This window comes from Colletotrichum destructivum, chromosome 8 (assembly GCF_034447905.1).
Source record: "Colletotrichum destructivum chromosome 8, complete sequence".
Taxonomy (NCBI): Eukaryota; Fungi; Ascomycota; class Sordariomycetes; order Glomerellales; family Glomerellaceae; genus Colletotrichum; species Colletotrichum destructivum.
In genome coordinates, this window is record NC_085903.1 from 793,700 (window position 1) to 807,906 (window position 14,207).

At 61.0% G+C, this 14,207-nt stretch overlaps 5 protein-coding genes across 5 annotated transcripts; 1 reads left to right on the forward strand and 4 right to left on the reverse strand.

The window, feature by feature from the left end:
- Positions 1 to 1,282: 1,282 nt before the first annotated feature.
- Positions 1,283 to 3,056, reverse strand: CDEST_12102 (Putative major facilitator superfamily, MFS transporter superfamily; the record flags this gene model as incomplete). Its single annotated transcript, XM_062928258.1, has 3 exons — positions 1,283 to 2,541; positions 2,642 to 2,744; positions 2,841 to 3,056. 3 exons carry the CDS (start codon positions 3,054 to 3,056, stop codon positions 1,283 to 1,285), a joined length of 1,578 nt encoding a protein of 525 aa, XP_062784309.1.
- A 659-nt stretch (positions 3,057 to 3,715) lies between these two features.
- On the reverse strand, positions 3,716 to 5,486 carry CDEST_12103 (Putative esterase, PHB depolymerase, alpha/Beta hydrolase; the record flags this gene model as incomplete). Its single annotated transcript, XM_062928259.1, has 3 exons — positions 5,002 to 5,486; positions 4,376 to 4,820; positions 3,716 to 4,203 (listed from the first exon to the last, which is right to left on the reverse strand). Exons 1-3 carry the CDS (start codon positions 5,431 to 5,433, stop codon positions 3,716 to 3,718), a joined length of 1,365 nt encoding a protein of 454 aa, XP_062784310.1. The 5' UTR covers positions 5,434 to 5,486.
- A 945-nt stretch (positions 5,487 to 6,431) lies between these two features.
- On the reverse strand, positions 6,432 to 8,907 carry CDEST_12104 (Putative major facilitator superfamily, MFS transporter superfamily). Its single transcript, XM_062928260.1, has 2 exons — positions 8,000 to 8,907; positions 6,432 to 7,913 (listed from the first exon to the last, which is right to left on the reverse strand). Exons 1-2 carry the CDS (start codon positions 8,602 to 8,604, stop codon positions 6,641 to 6,643), a joined length of 1,878 nt encoding a protein of 625 aa, XP_062784311.1. The 5' UTR covers positions 8,605 to 8,907; the 3' UTR covers positions 6,432 to 6,640.
- Positions 8,908 to 9,952: 1,045 nt separating this feature from the next.
- On the forward strand, positions 9,953 to 11,867 carry CDEST_12105 (Putative folylpolyglutamate synthetase, mur-like, catalytic domain superfamily). The gene has a single exon (XM_062928261.1). It carries the CDS (start codon positions 10,131 to 10,133, stop codon positions 11,862 to 11,864), a length of 1,734 nt encoding a protein of 577 aa, XP_062784312.1. The 5' UTR covers positions 9,953 to 10,130; the 3' UTR covers positions 11,865 to 11,867.
- Positions 11,868 to 12,043: 176 nt separating this feature from the next.
- Positions 12,044 to 13,925, reverse strand: CDEST_12106 (Putative folylpolyglutamate synthetase, mur-like, catalytic domain superfamily; the record flags this gene model as incomplete). Its single annotated transcript, XM_062928262.1, has 4 exons — positions 12,044 to 12,297; positions 12,397 to 13,480; positions 13,602 to 13,733; positions 13,899 to 13,925. The coding sequence occupies 4 exons, from the start codon at positions 13,923 to 13,925 to the stop codon at positions 12,044 to 12,046; spliced, it is 1,497 nt and encodes a 498-aa protein (XP_062784313.1).
- Between the last annotated feature and the right edge of the window lie 282 nt (positions 13,926 to 14,207).

Consider the following 14,207-nt stretch of genomic DNA (forward strand, 5'->3'; position numbering starts at 1 on the left):
TATTGCTATTTCTATCTACAATTGATGCCAGATGCGTCCGTAACCTCTCAGAACATGACATCCGGGTTTGTAGACAACCTTGACAACGGTTCGTTTCCCTAGCGGCGCTTCTCGATCTCTTGCACGGGTAAAACTACAACCCAAAACATCATTGTCTACAATTCTCCGCAAAACAGGTCTAGACAGCATCCACATCCCGCGGATGGAGACATCAGTGCCCATCTCTGAGAGCACGAGTCCCGTGGGCTGTCTATTGGCTCAGGAAGGTTCGCAAACCGGACGTGAGCAAAGCCAGGGCGCCCGTCACGCCCACATCTTGATTCTTAGTACCATAGACTGCCATGTCTAAAATTCATCAAGCTCAACTACATTTCAGTCATAGGGAAATTCCCAAAACTGGCCACAAGTCTACGATGGCCAATAAACACAGCATGTTGAATCCGACATTGTCATGACATCGAATATCATCAAGTCGATGCTATGCCGATCGGCCTCGGTAGGGGTAGGGCTGAGCGGGATGAACAGTCCAAACTTCAGAGCTTAAGTACCGTCAAAACACCGGATGAACGCCTGTTGAACTCAACAGTCGATGTCGCAAAAAAACACCCGATTCATCTTCGGAAAGTGTCAAAATGCACAGTTCCGTGCCAACCTTGAGACGAGTCATTCAGGTGACCTGGTATCCGTCCGTACAGATACACACGGTCCCGTATATCCGTAATTCCGTAATTCCTACAAGTCCGCCGCCTGAGACGTAGGTCACCTCCGAGTTTCCACAAGACCCGGCAGACTACGAATCCACCACGTTCGTTCATGCTGGAGCCGCGCGGGTAGTTAAGAGGCAACCGCCTGCGTTGGAGAACGCTGCGGAATTACCGGCTTGGATGCAGTACGCCTGCATTCCGGCGGCAAAAAGTCCGATTCGAGTGTTCCACAGCCGGCGCTGCCTCGGACTTGACTTGCCTTGCCCCGAGATGCCTTTCGCGCGTTACTGAGCTCCTCCAGCTCAGCGACATCCCGGCCCTTCTCCCTCTCAATGTTACGAGTTTGCAATACATCATTTACATACCACACAAAGCATTACGTACGGAAACGGTCATCATGTTCAGAGGAGAGAGAGAGAGAAAGATTCAAGAAACCCACCCATATCAGATAGTCTTTTTACTGTATAAGACACTAGGCAAGAGTGCGCAAAGCTGTCCATCTGCCAGTCGCTTTCAACTTGCTTTTCAAGGTCTCTCGTGATATACATCTCCCCAAAAGGCAAAGCTGACAGACCCCCTCACAGAGGATATATGAACTGCTTGTTCTGCAGGTCCGTCAGGTCCAGCACGGCCATGTCAACCTTGACCCTGACGACCTCGCCGTCCTCGCCCACCTGCTCGACCCAGCCCTCGCGCTCGTCGTCGCTCAGGCCGGCAATGTACTCGCGCCGCTCGGCGTTGCGCCGCGCGAGGATGAAGCGGATTACCCACAGGATGAGCGGCGTGCCGACCCAACTGACGCTGATCATGGACGCCCACGCGCCGTAGAAGCGCGGCCCGTTGCCCGCCACCCAGATCTGCGGCGACACGAGGTTGCCGACGCTGTAGCCCAGCATGAACATGACGTTGCGCGTCAGCTTCTTGGTGTACCCGGCCGCCGTCGACGTTGTCCAGCCCAGCGCGATGATGTACGTGACGCCGTACGTGCTCGCCGCCAGGATCAGCGACCCCAGCAGCGCGATCTTGGAGCCCCAGTCGATGGTCACCATGGCCACGCCGCCCGCGACGGCCGGGAGGCACCACACCGTCCCGTGCAGCGCGAGGTTCCGCGGCCACCGGCGCAGCGCCAACGTGGCGACGACGCAGCAGGCCATGCCGAAGGCGCCGCCCGCCGCCGCGACGAGCGTCGACCCGAGCGGCTTGATGCCGATGGACGTCGTGATGAGGTTCTTCTGCCCGTAGTTGAGGTTGTTGGAGTACATGAGGGTGAAGGACTGCAGCGCGAACAGCCACGAGACGGGGTCCCTCATGGTCTCGACGAACTGCTCCCGCTTGAACTGCTTCTGCTCGATGGAGCTCTGGTGCGCCCGGTGCACGCGGCGGATGACGTGCACCTTCTCCTCGAGCGTCAGGAAGCGCGCCTCGGCCGGGTTGCTCGGGTAGTCGAACCACACCCACACGGCCAGCAACAGCGTCAGCCCGCCCGTGACGACGTGCAGCAGCTTCCACGGCAGGACGGGCCCCGTCGTCCAGAGCAGGCCGTACGAGAGGAACCCCGTGACGAGGGGCGCCGCCTGACAGGTGATCCAGAGGACGGGCTGCAAGAAGGACTGCTCGTGGCGGTTGAAGAACATGCCGATGGTGATCTCCATGGCCGGCACGATGACGGCCTCGGCGGCGCCGAGCGCCAGGCGCATCACCACGAGGCCGGCGTACCGCGTCGCGACGCAGTGCAGGAAGATGATGACGGACCACGCGAAGATGGTGACGGCGACGTATTTGCCGAACGGCAGCTTCTGCATCAGGTAGTGGCCGGGCCATTGGAACGCGAGGTATCCTAGGAAGAACGGGGGGACGTCAGTGGTGTTGCGCATTCGACCAAGGGGAGTGTGTGCGCATGTCTGTGTGTGCAAGTGAGCAGGGCATTTCCATCGTACCGACGTAGAACATGGTGTTCAGATTGTTGTACTCGGTCTGTCTGATGCCGGTCTCCTCGAACAGCCCCAGGATCGCGGCGTACCCGAGCGTGGACTTGTCGACCTTGACGAAGACTCGTGTAAGTGATTCAAGTTCCATCAAGGATGGGGGGAGCCAGGGTAGAGATCCCCCCCACCTTCCTGAGGTCAGTTAACTCACAAACAGCATGATGTTGATGGCAGACAGCAGAGTCATGACGCGGAGGTAGAGCTTCCTGCGGATCTTCTTTTCCAGCTCGGGAGTCAGCGGCCCGAAGTCGTCGCCATGCTGCTCGAGCAGCCGCAGCGTCACGTCGGCGTTCTTCTCCGTGACGGTCTTGCCCTTGGACTGGCTCGTCACTTGGGGACCGGCCGGCCCCTTCTCGTCGTCGGCCATGGCTGGGAGTTTATAATGGGCGTGTCGACGTAGGTTGGAACTGGCACGTTATGCAACACGTTGGGAAACCTATGGCCAGCATGTATGCACGTGTGCTTCACAGAGACACCCTGCCAGGCGCCTAGAGAAAGTCTTACGCGGCGACTCTCCTTCAACTTATAAGACGGGTATTGCACCTAACCCAAGGGCGCGGTGGGGCCTCCCGGATGTCGTTATCGAAAGATGCAATGGGGTTTTGAAGCTGCCGCCGTCCCATCGCGGGGACGGTTGGTCGGCCAGGATCCGCCAAGCACCCAACGCGCGATGTCTCTCCGCTATCACGCAATACTTTACGGCGACAATCCTGCCGCATCTTGCTTGAATTCCTGCTTCCCATCGGCCACCGTCGGGGCTCTCCTGATGGTGCCATACACGAGCCTGCTCGACTACCAGATTCTTGGTCGGAGCTGGACCCGACAATGGTCTTGGGGGTGGGGGGGGGAGGGAGGGAGACACAGACTTTAAGACCGAAAAGTCGGCGGTAGACAAGGGGGTGTTCTGTCGTTGCTAACCGATGTGCTAACGATAATAATCTCCGTTGGTTTTTTTTTTCTTTCTTTTTCTCTCTGTTCTTTCAGGGATGAGAGTCATGCAACAGCCGATTCGGGGCCCAGATGTCCTCATAACCAACTTTGGCTAAGTAGGTAGTGTAGGGTTGGCGAAGAACAAACGACGCAAACGATGCTCCCTCCTCCCCCTCCCGCATTTTCCCAACACCCCCGGCAACGCTCGGCTCGGTCAACCGGAATCACGGACCCGAGTTCTTGGACGGCCCCACCACGGCACCCCGTGTCCTCCGGCCTCGGCAGCCAGAACCGGACGAACAAACAGAACAAACAGAACAAACAGGACAAAGTCGGCCACGGCCGGCTCACAGACACTGAGAATACCACTGGTTCGCGGCCTGGCAGGTATACGGGCTCGCGCAAACGCTGCACCCTCCCCATCCGCTGCCGCCGCACTGGCCCCATCTGGCCACCGTGCATCCGCCCCCGGTCGGCGGCGCGCTCGCCGTCGAAGTCGCCGGCGGCGGAGCCGAGCTCTGCGTCGTCCTCATCGTCGTACTTGTAGCCGTAGTGGCAGTGGTCCCGGGCTGGGTAGATCCGCCCTGTTTCGTAAAGTCAACAAAAACGGACGACGACGAAGAAGAAGAAGAAGAAGAAGAAGAAGAAGAAGAAGAAGAAGAAGAAGAAGAAGAAGAAGAAGAAGAAGAAGAAGAAGAAGAAGAAGAAGAAGAAGAAGAAGAAGAAGAAGAAGAAGAAGAAGAAGAAGAAGAAAACCCACCGTGATCCCGAACCACTTCAGGTCCTCCGCCCCCATCACCGGTACGCTGTGTCCGACCCCCGTCCCGTAGATCCCCTCCAGGTTCGGCCCGTACACGTACTTGGTGTACTGCGCGCCCGGCGTCCCCGGCAGCGTCTGCAGCGGCGCGGCGCCGTACCCGAACACCCCCGCCCACTGCTTGACCGTCTCGTTCCAGTTGCGCGGGTACAGCGTCGTGTCGGCGCTGCCGTGGTAGATCTGCATGCGCGGCCGCGGGCCCGAGTACCCCGGGTACATATCGAGCGCCGTCTGCGCCCACGCCTGCTGCGTCGCGACCGAGTTGCCCTGGCTGCACGTCGAGTTCCAGCCGTTGACGGTGCCCGTGTAGAAGCAGCCGGCCGGCACGCCCGAGTAGGCGATCCCGGCGGCGAAGAGCTCGGGGTACGTCGCCGCCATGACGTTCTGGGTGTTTGGTGGTCAGCATGTGTGGCTTCTTCTCCTGTTTTTCTTCTTCTTTCCTTCGTTCTTGTTTTGCATTTCCTTCGCTTTTGGCGCATTTCCTTGACCTTTTCTGGCCCCTCTTCTCCCCTCCCCTTGTTCCCTAGGTAAACCAGCCCCCGGTAGTGAGACGAAAGCAACTCACCGTCATCATGGCCCCCGACGACGTCCCCGTCACGAACACCCTGCTGCGGTCCCCGTTGTACTTGTCGAGCGTGTACGTCACCATGTTCGCGATGGCGTTGCTGTTGCCCCCGCCGCCGTGCGTCAGCGACGCCCGCGAGCTCACGTCCCAGCACGTGCCGCTGTAGGGCGACTCCGGGTACACGACGATCAGCCCGTACGTGTCGGCGTACCCCCTGTAGGGCGTGTTGGAGAAGTACGCGCTCGCCGTCCCCGAGCAGTAGTGGATCGCGACGATGACGGGCGGGTTCGCGGCGAGGCGGTCCGGGACGTAGATGTACATCTTGGCGCCCGAAGGGTTGGCGCCGAACGAGGTGACTTGCTGGAGGGAGGCGGCGCTCGCGAGGGAGCCGAGGCCGGCTGCGGCGGCGGCGAGGAGGGACGACAGACGCATCTTGGGAGGTGGGGGCCCTGGGATGTCGTATGGATGGATGGATGAGGCTGTTCGAGGGTAGAGCTGGGTGGGGAATATGTAGCCCCAGGGACGAAGCAGGTATTATATAGATGTCCACGCCATATCGGCAGCCATTGATGGAGGCAGCGGACGTCTTGATTCCGGGAGATAGTAGGCTGGTGTCTGCGACCCCGCGCATGTGAAGTTCTTCGGGCCCCTCCAGACCACGACGTAACAAGACTGTTCCCATGTGAGGACCAACAAAGATGGACCTCAGCCTATTTGATCTTACAGCCGTCTGCATGTGCCCAGCCTATACGAGGGTTAAGAGGGAGGTCAAGTGTCTTCCCACCACAATCATTATTTGTGAACTGCCCCCCCTCCCCCCTTTCCCAATTTCCTGATTAATAGAGATTTAAACTCATGAGCGAGAGAGCGTACAAAGCTGCCCCTGATTAACTGGGAACACAGTCGAACCACGGATCGAAGCCCCTGACCTCCGGGCCCGAATCGGAAGTATTTCCCCACGAGTGGATTCATCGTTCCCTTGATTCCGCCAATGAAGCCCCAGCCGAAGCCGCCTGCTTCGAGCAGTGAAAGCCCGCCGCTGTATGTAGTAAACCGTGGTCCAAGACGCCCGGGCTGAGCGAGAGCAGGTCCGCCAAACTCGATCACAGTCTCCGACATGACATCTCGACATGGACTGCAATATGGATATGGATGGCAATAGTACAGCTCGTCTCCTCCGAGGACGCCACGGCCGGCGCCTGTCTGCTAGCCTCCGTTGCCGTGTTGAGTGCTCGTTGCAACGTTCCCCATCATCCCGGGTGAGCGGAAGCTTGTTCAGAGGTCTCCATAACCAAGAGTCTGGGTTCCTGAGAGACGAATAGTCCCGTACCCCAACACATTTCACCCATTTAGCCTGAATGCGGCGGGGAGGGGGCGGTTGAGCCTCTCTGCAGGTCATAGCCGGATATCACACAGTGGTGCCGCATGATGGCGGAGATGCACAAGGCGGACATTGCGGTGCCGAAGACCCGGGTCCAGAAAGAAAAAGCATCCATTTTTGGTATACGCTAGATGTTTGCGGCAGATAGAAAAAAGAAGAAGAAAGCGATGCCTATGCATATGCCTATTTGCCCAACGCCATGCAATGAATCTCAACAGAAAAGAAAAAAACAGAACCGACGGGCACGCGGCACCCCGCTCACCGACCGGTCCGGCTCCGCAGCGTCTTGAGCCCCGTCTTGTGCTCCGTGTGCTTGTTGCTCAGCTTCTTCTGCCTGATGAACAAACTCATGACGAGCCCCAGCCCCGCGAAGGCGACGTAGACGATGTACATGGTCCTCAGGCTCGTCAGGTAGGCGCCGCGCGCGATGCGCCCCTCTTCGCCGCGCAGGTTCGCCACGACGCCGACGCTCGACGCGGCGCTCGAGCCGGACAGCATATCGGCGAGGTCCGGCCCCAGGCGCTCCCGCAGGCGCGGGTTCTGCTTTTGCATCTCGTTGTTGAAGACGACGCCGCCGATGACGACGGAGATGGAGGTGCCCATCTGGCGGACGAAGCCAAAGGCCGAGGTGGCGGCGGCGATGTCGCGCGGCTCGACCGAGGTCTGCAGGGCGATGAGCGGGGACTGGAAGTTGGGGCCGATGCCGAGGCCGGCGACCATCTGGTAAAGGACGATCTTGACGAAGTTGCGGTCGGGCGGCAGGTCGTAGAAGAGGCCGAAGCCGAGGGTGGCGACGAACATGCCGCCGATGATGAGGTAGAGGTAGTTGCCCGTCTTGCGGATCAGCACGCCGGCGACGGCGGACATGAGGGAGAGGGAGAGCACATAGGGCAGCAGGTAGACGCCCGACAGAAGGGACGAGACGCCCTGGACGCCCTGGAAGTAGAGGGGCAGCCAGTAGCTGCCGGAGATGAAGGCGAAGGCGTGGCAAAAGGCGGTGGCGAAGGCGGCGGCGTTGGACCAGCTCCGGAACAGGTGCATGGGGATGACGGGGTAGCGGGCGTACCTGGCCTCGTTGACGGCGAAGAGGGCGATGGTGACGATGCCGAAGACGATGAGGCAGACGACGGTGGGGGAGGTCCAGGGGTGGCTCACGCCGCCGAACTCGAGGCCGAAAAGGAACATGAGGGTGCCGCCGATGATGGTGAGGGTGCCGATCCAGTCGATGGCGCGGAGGCCCTCGAGGGCCGGGGTGCGCGGGTTGTGCAGCTTGAGGACGAAGAAGAGCACGACGATGCCGACGCCCGAGATGGGCAGGTTAATGTAGAAGCACCAGCGCCACGTCACCTGGCTCGTGAAGACGCCGCCAACAACGGGGCCGACGGCCGAGGCGACGGCCCAGACCATGCCCATGATGCCGAAGTAGACGCCGCGCTGGCGCATGGAGAAGAGGTCGCTGATGCAGATGTTGACGAGCACGATGATACCGCCGCCGCCGATACCCTGGATCGCGCGGGCGCCGATCAACATTCTAGGAAGTGGGTGTGAGTGGCCGACACCAAACAATCATCCAGCGAGAGAATCGGGTGGCAAAGAACCCGGTGAGAGTGAACTTACCCCATACTCGTGGCCAGGCCGCAGATCAATGAGCCGATCCAAAAGACGCCGACGGCGGACAGCAGCACGGGCTTCCGACCCCAGATATCCGAGATCTTGCCCCAGGTCGGCACAAAGGCGGCGTTGGCGAGGAGGTAGGCGCTGCCGATCCAGATGTAGCCGATGTTGCTGTTGAACTCCTCGGCGATGGTGGGCACAGCGGTGGTGATGATGGTGACATCAAGGGCGGCCAGGAACAGAGCGGCGCAGAGTGAGAGCACGATGAGCAGTGTCTCGAGTTTCGTGCGGCCGGCCTCCGGGTCGTCGTCGGCGGCGGCGGTGGCAGTGGCGGTGGTGGGAGGATGGTCCCCGGACGCCTCTTTTGTCTCGGCGGTCGTGTCACCACCAGCAGTGGCGGTGGCGTCGCCGGGATGCGCACCAGACTTGGCGGTCCCGGGATTCATGTCGTCGGCGCCGTCATGGTTGCTGCGAATGGTCTGCGAGTCGGTGCTGGTCGTCGTCGTCGTCTTCGTCGACCCACGTTCGGTCTGGGAGGCGGCCGCAGCGCGTTCGATATCGTCGAGTTTTTCGTCGTCGTGGACCTCGCGCAGTTGATGTTGTGTCATTGATGAGTATAACAGGCAGGAAGGTGAAAGCTCTGTGGTGGTGATTCAAGAGAGACGGTCAGACGAAGTTATTAGTGAGATGAGCACGTTTGGATCGATCAGACAAGCCGACAACATTCGGTTCTAAGAATGAACGATGAGATTCAGCAAGCTACAATCCGACATGCGAAGACGAGCGTTGTGCCGCGTGAGCAACGATGATGCCCGAGCTAAGGTACGATGCTGACACTGAGGAGAAGGAATCTCGCCGTCGTCATGATTGCAAAGGGAAGGGGGAGAGAAAGAGAGAGTAAACAGAAAAAAGAAAGAAAGAAAAAAAGACAGCAAAAAAAAAGAGAGACGCAGGAGGGAGGATTCGATTCCCATGACAAAGTCGATGACAAGCACCTCCACATGGGCTCCGACATGGCCCACCGGGTCCATGGCGCGTCTGCCGGGTCCTTGAAATCGGCTAAGGTCTACCGTCTACCACCGTCTGCATAGGCTGTACTTGTACTCCGTACCGCCTAGGAAGCAGGGGAAATGGTTGTGTGGTGTGGTGTCCAGGTGTGCAGTGCACCTCGTGAACTGGTAGCCGCGTTGCCGAATCGGCTAAAAAAATGGTGCTGCTGTGTTTGTTGGTGGTTTGAGACCCCCCGGGAGACCACCCCTGGGAGGAGGGAGACTGGGGCAAATGCGACTTGTACGACACTAAAAGGTACATGTGAGTTGTGTAAGTACCTGGGTACCTGCCATAGGTGCCTTGATCCGGCCCCGCATCGGCTGCTGACAAAGCATCACTGCAAGGAAAGCCCCCGCTCCGCTCACCGAGCCGAATCCCCTGCCTGCCATCCGAGGGCCTACCTGTACCATTCTTCCCCCGGCTTGTCAGGAAGGGCTTGTCATTGTCGTGCCTGTCGTCGTGCGGGCCATTGGATGACCTGCCTGCCAAACAATCGATTCCAAATGGCAGCCCACTGGTGGGCAGAATATCTGACAAAGTAAGTTAGGCAAGGCCGCGCAGGTGATGCGTAGAAAGCACCCGGCCGGAGAGCTAAACCCCGAACCCGGCCCTCCGGAATGCCGGGGCCGGATATGCTTGTCTGTATCCTCTTGCGTCTCGGTCTCGGGCGGAAATCCAAGTGAACAAGACAGACCGAGTTTGTACATCCGAGATTTCCAGCCTCCTAAACAGGAGAGACATGTTGATCAGCCCGTGCCTTCATGGTCTTGACGGTAGGTGCTGTACTGTACGGATACAATATTATAGTTCCAGGGAGGCTGCAAAGTGGAGCCGAACGCTCCCTCAAATAACCTCAACCCATGTGGAACTCACTCACTCACCTAAAAGCTTCACTCACAACCTAATCTCAGCCTCATCTCAAACTTCGTCACCACCCACCACACATGAGCGCATTCACTCACGTACTGGTTCGCTCGCTCACTCACTCACCCACTCAATAATCCACACCTCCAAGCCGTCGACCGTAGCTCCTATGATGCTCCTTTCGACATCATAGTCAACCTTCACACCCGCCATCTCATCCATGAGGCCGCTCCTCCTCCGACACACCTCGGCCACTTCGCTTTCCATCAAGCACGCCCTCCTCTTCTTCCGCCCAGTCTTATCGCCCTGCCGTCTCATCGCCACCATGTCCTCCTCTAACTCATCATCATCATCGCCATCATCATCACGAACCTACGCCGACGCCCTCGCCCTCCTCAACACTCTCATCCCCAATCTCAAGATCCACGCCCTCTTCGGCTCCAAACCCAAAGACCCGGAACCTCAAGATGCTACCACCACCCCGAAACCCCCTCCCGCCGACCCGAACCTCCTCGCCATCCCCGAGATGCGCGCCTGGCTCCTCCGCGCCGGCCTGACCCCGGACCGCCTCTCGACCCTCTCCTACATCCACGTCGCCGGCACAAAAGGGAAAGGCTCCGTCGCGGCCCTCACCACCTCCGCCCTCCTCTCCTCCCCCTCCCGCTCCGTCGCCGGCCGCGTCGGCACCTACACCTCCCCGCACCTCGTCACCCCGCGCGAGCGCATCGCCATCGACGGCCGCCCTGTCGACCAGGCCCTCTTCGCCGCCGCCTTCTTCGAGCTCTGGGACGCCCTCTCCGCCGCGCCCGCTGACGACGCCCTCGCCATCCCTGCCGGCTCCAAGCCCTTCTACTTCCGCTTCCTCACCCTCCTCGCCCTGCACCTCTTCCTCCGCGAGGGCGTCCGCTCCGTCGTGCTCGAGTGCGGCATCGGCGGCGAGTACGACGCCACCAACGCCGTCGTCCTCCCGCCCGCCTCCTCCTCCTCTTCCGTCTTCAGTCCCGTCACCGCCGCCGTCATCACCCAGCTTGGCGTCGACCACGTCGCCATGCTCGGCGACACCCCCGAGGCCATCGCCTGGCACAAGGCCGGCGTCATGAAGCCCGGCGTCGCCGCCTTCACGAGACGCCTCGACGCCCAGCCCGCCGTTATGGCCGTCCTCCGCGCCCGCGCCCGCGAGATCGGCGCCGAGCTGGTCGAGGTGCCCGACGACGACGTCCTCGCCTGGTCCGGCGTGCCGGGCGCCAAGCTGCCGGGCGGCGACTTCCAAAGGAGGAACCAGGCCCTCGCCGCCCTCGCTGCGACGCGTCACCTGCAGGTCCTCGAAGCGCGAGGCGTAGACGCAGGGGTAGGACCAGGAGCGAAGACGGCAACGGTGCCGCCGCTGCCGCCGCCTCGGCTCCGTGACGTGTCCGAGACCATCGTCGACGGGCTGCGGGAGGCGACGTTGCGCGGTCGGCACGAGGTCATCGAGCGGGCCGGCGTGTCGTGGCACCTCGACGGCGCCCACAACGCCGACAGCCTGGCCGAGGTGGCGCGCTGGATGGCGCCCGTCGTGGCCGAACGCCGCCCGGACGCCGACTTTGTACTCGTCTTCAACCAGCAAGAGCGCGACGCCTCGGCGCTCCTCCTGGGCCTTTTGAGGGAGATGGAAGCCGCCGGCGTCGACGTCGGGTCGAGGCTTCGCAGCGCAGTCTTCACGAGGAACGACAGGGCCAGCGACGCCGAGAAGGCCGACGTCGCCGTCCAGGAGAAGTGTGCCGCAGCATTCAGGGAGGCGTATCCCGCCGTCGAGGCCTTCGTCTGCCGGGACCTGGTCGAGATGAAGAACGCCATCGACGCCCTAGCCGCCGCCACCACCACGGAGGCGCAGAGCATCAGAGTCCTCGTCACGGGCAGCATGTATCTCGTTGGTAACGTCATCGGCCTGCTGGAGCCGGAAGGGCTACTGTGACCTTTGAATCGTATAATGGCATAAAAATGGAATAAAAAATCTATAGAGTTGAACCCGCGAGGGCGTGCGCCCCCCTGTATGCCGATTCGATGTGTCCCACCGTCCGTCCATCTATGCTTGCGTGCCCGTCTATCCCATCCTTATATGTCCGTCGTCCGAGTCTTTGAGACGATACACCTTTACAAGGCGTCCGCACCCTCGAGGATCCCTAGCGCGCCGCCCACGAGGTGCAGGCTCCCCGTCACGAGGGCCTGCACGCTCTCGCCCTCGGCGACGCCCTCGCCGATACCGCGGACGAGGTCCAACGCCTCCTCGATAGTCGGCACGACGCGCACGTCGGCCGCCGGGTCTAGCTTCGCCCACCGCTCCGCGAACTGCCGCTGCACCGTCATGGCCTCGATGGCCTTGGCGTCGTACTGGTGATTGACAAAGTCTGCGGTTGTCGGTTAGTCAATCAGTCACTTCGCAGGTCTCTTCCCCAAACCGTCCCAATCGGATGTAGACAGAGGACAAGGCGACGATCGAAACTCACCTCGCTTGTACCCGGTCTGGGCATACGTGACATTCGTGCAGAACACGACCGTGTCGAACGCGCCGCTCCCATCCCCTCTCTTGACCCCCTCGTACACACCGTCCAGGAAATCGATGGCCTCGGTCCGACCTTGCTGGTTGAACACCAGCGCCCTCGGCCCCCTTCTGCCCTTTGCCGCCGTCTCGTCGGCGAACCACCGCGCCGCCACTCGCAGGCTGTCCGTAGTGTGCGCGCCGTCGACGTGCCACACGACCCGGCCCTCGTCCTTGACCTCGCACCGCCCACGCCAGACAACCTGCTCCAGCCCTTCGACAAAGGCCTTTGGCAGTTTCTCGGCAGCGTCGCCACGCCGGAACCCGTCCGGGTCGACCCTCTCAAGCGCCGCCTCGGCGAGCCGGATGGCTAGGCTCGCGTTTCTCTTCTGGAATGTTGCGTCCGGCCGGATCTTGACGCCCTCGAGCCGCGGGTCGACGACCACAGTCTCCATCTCGACGCCCTTCTCCCGCGCCCTGGCCTCCAGCACGTCCTGCGCCTCCGGCACCTGCTCGACAGAAAAAGCCTTGCTCCCGCGCTTCATGATGCCCGCCTTGTGCCACGCGATCTTGCCGACCGTGTCGCCGAGCGCGAAGACGTGGTCGATGCCCAGCGTCGTAATGCCCGTCGCCACGGGCCGCGCCACAACATTGGTCGCGTCATACTCGCCGCCAATGCCCGTCTCGAGGATCGCCAAGTCGCACCCCTCCCGCACGAAGGCGTGCAAGGCCACGAGGGTCAGGTATCGCGAGTAGATCGGCCGCGTGCCCAGCGCCACGGCGTCCTCCTCGGCCCGGCTCTCGCCCAGGCGGTCCCAGACCTCGAAGAAGTAGCGCGCGAAGAGCGTCTCAGAGAGAGGCGCGCCGTTGATGCGGATGCGCTCGCGCACGGCGATCAGGTGCGGCGAGATGAGCAAGCCGACCTTGCGCGGGACGGACGACGGGGACGCGGCTCGATGCCGCGCGAGGATCGAGTCGGTGAAGGCACACGTGCTGCCCTTGCCCTTGGTGCCGGCGACGTGAATGACGTTGAGGCCGTCGAGGTCGGGGATCTAGGGGGAGGACGAAGAGACAAGAGTTAGCCAGGTTGAGCTCGTCCAAGGAACATCCGCCACCAATACCACTGCTTCTAGTAGTATTATCATCAACATCGCGGGGAAGGATTGTCCGTACCGAGTACCCAACGCGCGCGAGGTATGCGCGCATCTCCTTGACCGAAGCCTCGTCGGGTCGAATGCCGGCCTTACGCCTCGCCTCGATGACGGCGAAGGGCGTCTGCAGTGTGTTCAATGCGTCGACGGCATCCTGTCCGCATCATCAATCGTCAGCCCGGTGCTTCTTTCGTCGCTTTTGTTCGTTCCCCCTCTACTGTAGCACGGCACACAGCGAAATATGCCCCTCCTCCGACGTCGGAGCAGCATCGTGTTTCCCCAGCAAACAGTCGCAAGACAGCGGGAAAAGGCGACTGACGTTATATGTCCGACCGGCGGTGGCCATCGTGCGGCAGATTAGGAATCGCGGACCGAAGAAGAGTGTGCTGGCAAGGCGCAGTACGCTGCGAGACGCATGATGCATCAAGAGTGTTTGTTCAGAGCTCTGCGCTCTCTCTCTCCCTGGGGAGGGGTTTGGCGAAAATGTCCAGGGGGGTTACAGTGCTGCTGCTGCTGCTACCTACCGCAGGCAGCTAGGAAAGGCAGTGCGCCGGGTCGGTGGGGTTATATGCGGCTGGCTTCGGATCTTGAGCCGGCCGACGGCTCTGATGCTCGGCGTTGGTCCCGG

Bases quoted from the DNA above. Each gene is read 5' to 3' on its own strand.
- CDEST_12104 (XM_062928260.1), bottom strand. From the start codon at position 8,604: ATGACACAACATCAACTGCGCGAGGTCCACGACGACGAAAAACTCGAC. The intron at 7,914-7,999 runs GTAAGTTCACTC...CCCACTTCCTAG, and splicing joins GGCCTGGCCACGAGTATGGG to AATGTTGATCGGCGCCCGCG.
- CDEST_12105 (XM_062928261.1), top strand. From the start codon at position 10,131: ATGAGGCCGCTCCTCCTCCGACACACCTCGGCCACTTCGCTTTCCATC.